Below are 4175 nucleotides of genomic sequence, written 5' to 3'. Positions count from 1 at the left end.
TTTTTTTTTTTCAAGACGCACGTCACATCCAGTGAGAAAGGGGGAACTTCCAGTGTCTGTGGTAACATCACTTGATAAACAGACTTGCCGAACAGCACGAGTCTGTCTGCCCTCGCTATATAAAACAGCAGGCGCACTGCCGAACAGACATTTGCCCTGCGAGAATGATACGGACAGCAGCCATCTCCACACCACACTTAGACAAAATGACTGGGATGTTCTTCTCCACTGCTGCAAAGGAGCTGAAGGGAGCTAATCATTCACTTCTAGACGACAAAGTGCAAAAAAGGAGGCCGAAGACCTTGTAAGTCCCTCAGTGTCTCACTTGGTGAATTTTGGCTTAGACTATCTTTAATGGCAGGAAGCGTTGAGAATGAATGGAAGGAAACAGGACCGATCAGGTTAGCTAGATCCAAGCAATTAGCTGTTGTGAGTTCTCAGTATATTCAGTTGTTTTAAAACATGAATTACAGTAGGTGGGAATTTGACCAGACTTAAATTGGCTCAATTTTATTATAATAACATGGTGCAGCAGCTCTTTTTATTATTGCCTTAGTCCTTGGGGAAGTTTATTTCAGCCTCTCTTTTCTCTGTACAAATGAAACGTTTTCATCTGAGGGAATAGGAATACTCACTTGTGTGTCTTTTGCAGTGGGATGGACATGAAAGCGTACCTGAGATCTATGATCCCACATTTGGAATCTGGAATGAAGGCTTCCAAGTCCAAGGACATGTACGTACACTGATACATTGAACTATCATTGTAAACATGGCCCGTGCTTTCACTCAGTATGCTAGCAAGAGATTGATACAGCACAGAGTGGACTTCATTTCCTTGGTGGAAGAAGCCTACGGAGATTAGCATGTTCATGCCAATGTCAATTAAACAAGAGCATGTGTGTTTGCATATATCTGCTCTCTGTTAGGCTGCTGGAGCATATGTACTTGGATGTTTCAGATTTCACTGGCAGATATTTTCATCTAGCAATTCTATAGGCAATTTCATTTCGGTTGGGATTCTAAGGCAAATTTTGTTTTCTTGTAGATGCATTTTAATATAATGTATTAGAACTAGAGTCTAACGCTTTGTAAGGTTATAAAGACACAGAGGCCATTCTGATTTCATTGGTGCTTATGAAAAATTCTGTTTTACTAAGTTATGTACATCTTGCCCCCCACAGACTCTCTGCTGATGAAGTAATCCAGTGGTCGCAGTCCCTGGAAAAACTCCTCGCCAACCACAGTGAGTATAGACTGACTACTGAATGCGTCTGTTTCGCTCAATACGCAACCGGGTTGCATGGCTTCATTAAGATACAGTGTTCCGGGGAGGAGAGCATGTGAAAAGCTGACTGCTAGTTTTGCTGTCGTCACTGGTAGTTTCAGCCTGTGATGCCTCGCTGTTGTGTCAAGTCCACTTAGCTCTCAATTCTGCCACTGGCGAATTTGCCACGACAGTTAGGTGCTTCCATGGATCACTGTAGCAGTAAAATTAAAAACTAGGCTGGGGTTCTGATGGTGAATGTCTTTGAGACTAAACCAAACCTCCCAACATGTGAACTGCTGTTCTGAAAGCTACCTAAAGAATGTATTTCTGCCCCGTTGGATGTATGGAATAGGATTCATTCAGTCAGTTGATTATTTTGTCATTCACATAGTCATTAGCTCCCCCGTTCAGCCCACTTTCATGCAGCAAGCATTTTAGAAGCACCAGGGATTCCAAAACAAAGACAGTGCCTGGCTGCCCTGAAGGCAGTTAAAAGCACAGCATATAATTGCATTATATATAACATAACACACATTATAACACACACGTGATAAAAGCAGTTCTCAAGCACAGGGGCTCCTGGGGCATCTGTGATGGGAGCAGGTAAAGAGTGACATCAGCCTGCCCTACTCTCATCATGGCCCTGATCCTCCATTGGCAGAAGGGCCCTATTAGGAGGCGTGGATGAGTTGTATGTCTCCCTAGAGGGTGAATTTACCCTCTTCTCCTCACAAACCCCCTAAGAAGCCTTGCTTGGGGATCAGACAGTTCAACCTGGCTCATCCATCTTACTATCTGACTTAGCTTACAATTCAGCCAAACAAACGGCACAGAAATGGCCCATGTGAAAGTCGCAGTAACGCTAGCAAATACAGTAAGTGTGTCACGCATAGGTCACATATAGGCCTCATTTTTTCCAACTCATATGAACTGGGTGGGGAATTGTATTCGTTAACAATAAACATGATGTTAGTGCCCTCTGTCAATGTCTGCTTCTCTGAAATACTTTATATAGGAAAAGAGGTCGTTTTGTAACCAGGAGAGTAGAATTTTCATTGACTTAGCAGACAGAAGCAAAAACACAGTTTCGTAGCCACCACGAGGCAGCTCTTTGACTGTGGACAAATTTGCGTAGCCTCAGATAACCTGTAAATCAAGGAATCTCTAAGGCCCTCCCACTTCTACCAACTGTGACACATCTATTTTAGCAGCAGCCATCTCTGACCTTTGCACATAGAAAGTGCAACAGTATTTTTCTTGCAAATTTCTTCTTCGAGTTGTTCATTTATTGGCTCAATTAATATAAGTATCTCACCTCTCACTCTTTCTTTTCAGCTGGTCAAGTCATTTTTGGACGTTTCCTAAAGTCTGAGTTCAGTGAGGAGAATATCGAGTTCTGGCTGGCTTGTGAAGACTACAAACAAACAGAGTCTGATCTTTTGCATTACAAAGCAGAGAAAATATATAAAGCTTTTGTGCACTCCGACGCCGCTAAGCAAGTGAGTTTTACCTTCATTTTCATCAGTTTATATAGAAAGGAAATTAGATGCAGAAATAACATTCCACATACATAATAAGGTGAAATCCTTTATAAGTTATCATGACTTCACTGCTATATATTTAGGTATATACATGTAGTTTGGTGCAATGGTAACCTAATTTTCTATATTTGTGACAAGATTGGATGAAAGGTTGCTTCTGCAAAGCTAGCTGACATGATAGAGGTGGGGTAAGGAATTGTAGCGTCACCGGCCAGAATTGAATGTCAGGGAGTTCTCAATGAGCTAGCTCACCTTGGATGAAGATAAAATACAGAACAGTGTAATACATACACCATAGCAACAGCAAAAATATTTCCAGTTAGTAGAAGTATCCACCTTCCAGTTAAATATTCACAAAACATAGCTGCACAAAGTACCCTGTCTTCCTATAAACCTTAAATGTCCATCTCACTTTTCTTGATGCCTGTGTCACCTTGTATGGGTGTTTGAATTTTTTACATCTGCCTCTTTTGTATCTCCCAGCTACAGGGTGAGCTAAGTCGGAGCAGGCTTTATTGTGATATTTCAACTCCTCCACACTAGGACAGGGCCGGTTCAGATTAGGCATTCCAGACACATTTGAACTGATGTAAATGTGGGCTGGACGCCACTCACTATCTTGAGGTGCCACAAAAAGCGTAGTGATGTCATAAACTCTACAATATACTGGCAGTGCATATTAACTGATGAGGATTTCTTTTTAGATCAATATTGACTTTCGCACTCGAGAATCTACAGCCAAGAAGATGAAAGCACCAACTCCAACGTGTTTTGATGAAGCCCAAAAACTTGTGTACTCTCTGATGGAAAAGGACTCCTATCCCAGGTTCCTCAAATCCAATATCTACTTAAATCTCCTGAATGGCCTTCAAGCTAATAGTCTAAAGTGACCATTTCCTGGCTGGAGGGAATTAAAGATGGAATCAAATACAAAAGGAAGGTGCCCGGATGGCTCCCTGGGGGAACAGTCTGACCTTTTGGGGTGACACGTCAGACCCAGGAAACGAACAAAGGATTCGAAAGGATTAACATAGAAGTTACCCAGGCACGGGGTTGAAGGAGCATGAGGTGAAAACTGAGAGACAATAGAAGAAAGGTGACATTGTGTTATCATCATAAAACCCAGTGGAGCTCTGTCCCAGGAAACCCTTCAAAACTGACAAGGCCGGGGAACTCTAGTTACACAGGCTGTGAATATAGGTTTTAAAACTGATTAAGACAGGCTATAAGCTTCAAGGACAACTGACATTTATGCTGCATTATATTATTATATAGAGAATTGTCTTGAGCTGCTGAGATCTCTTTCACTTGGACCGCTGAAAAGTATGTGTTTTGAAATTACCATTGCTATTATTGAACCAAAGTTT

The 4175-nt window shown here is 41.8% G+C and overlaps 1 protein-coding gene across 1 annotated transcript; it reads left to right on the top strand.

Moving 5' to 3' along the window:
• The first annotated feature begins 85 nt into the window (after positions 1-85).
• Positions 86-3889, top strand: RGS1 (regulator of G protein signaling 1). The gene is made up of 5 exons (XM_019663694.1): positions 86-304; positions 653-733; positions 1182-1243; positions 2603-2766; positions 3513-3889. Exons 1-5 carry the CDS (start codon positions 165-167, stop codon positions 3696-3698), a joined length of 633 nt encoding a protein of 210 aa, XP_019519239.1. The 5' UTR covers positions 86-164; the 3' UTR covers positions 3699-3889.
• Positions 3890-4175: the final 286 nt, after the last annotated feature.

This window comes from Hipposideros armiger, unplaced genomic scaffold, assembly GCF_001890085.2.
Source record: "Hipposideros armiger isolate ML-2016 unplaced genomic scaffold, ASM189008v1 scaffold_398, whole genome shotgun sequence".
Classification (NCBI taxonomy): Eukaryota; Metazoa; Chordata; class Mammalia; order Chiroptera; family Hipposideridae; genus Hipposideros; species Hipposideros armiger.
This window is presented reverse-complemented; position numbering and strand designations above follow the sequence as displayed.

What these genes read in the sequence shown, in the direction of transcription:
- RGS1 (XM_019663694.1), top strand. Translation starts at nt 165, where the DNA reads ATGATACGGACAGCAGCCATCTCCACACCACACTTAGACAAAATGACT. An exon ending in AAAACTCCTCGCCAACCACA is followed by an intron (nt 1,244 to 2,602) that starts GTGAGTATAGAC and finishes CTTTCTTTTCAG; the next exon opens with CTGGTCAAGTCATTTTTGGA. An exon ending in ACTCCGACGCCGCTAAGCAA is followed by an intron (nt 2,767 to 3,512) that starts GTGAGTTTTACC and finishes ATTTCTTTTTAG; the next exon opens with ATCAATATTGACTTTCGCAC.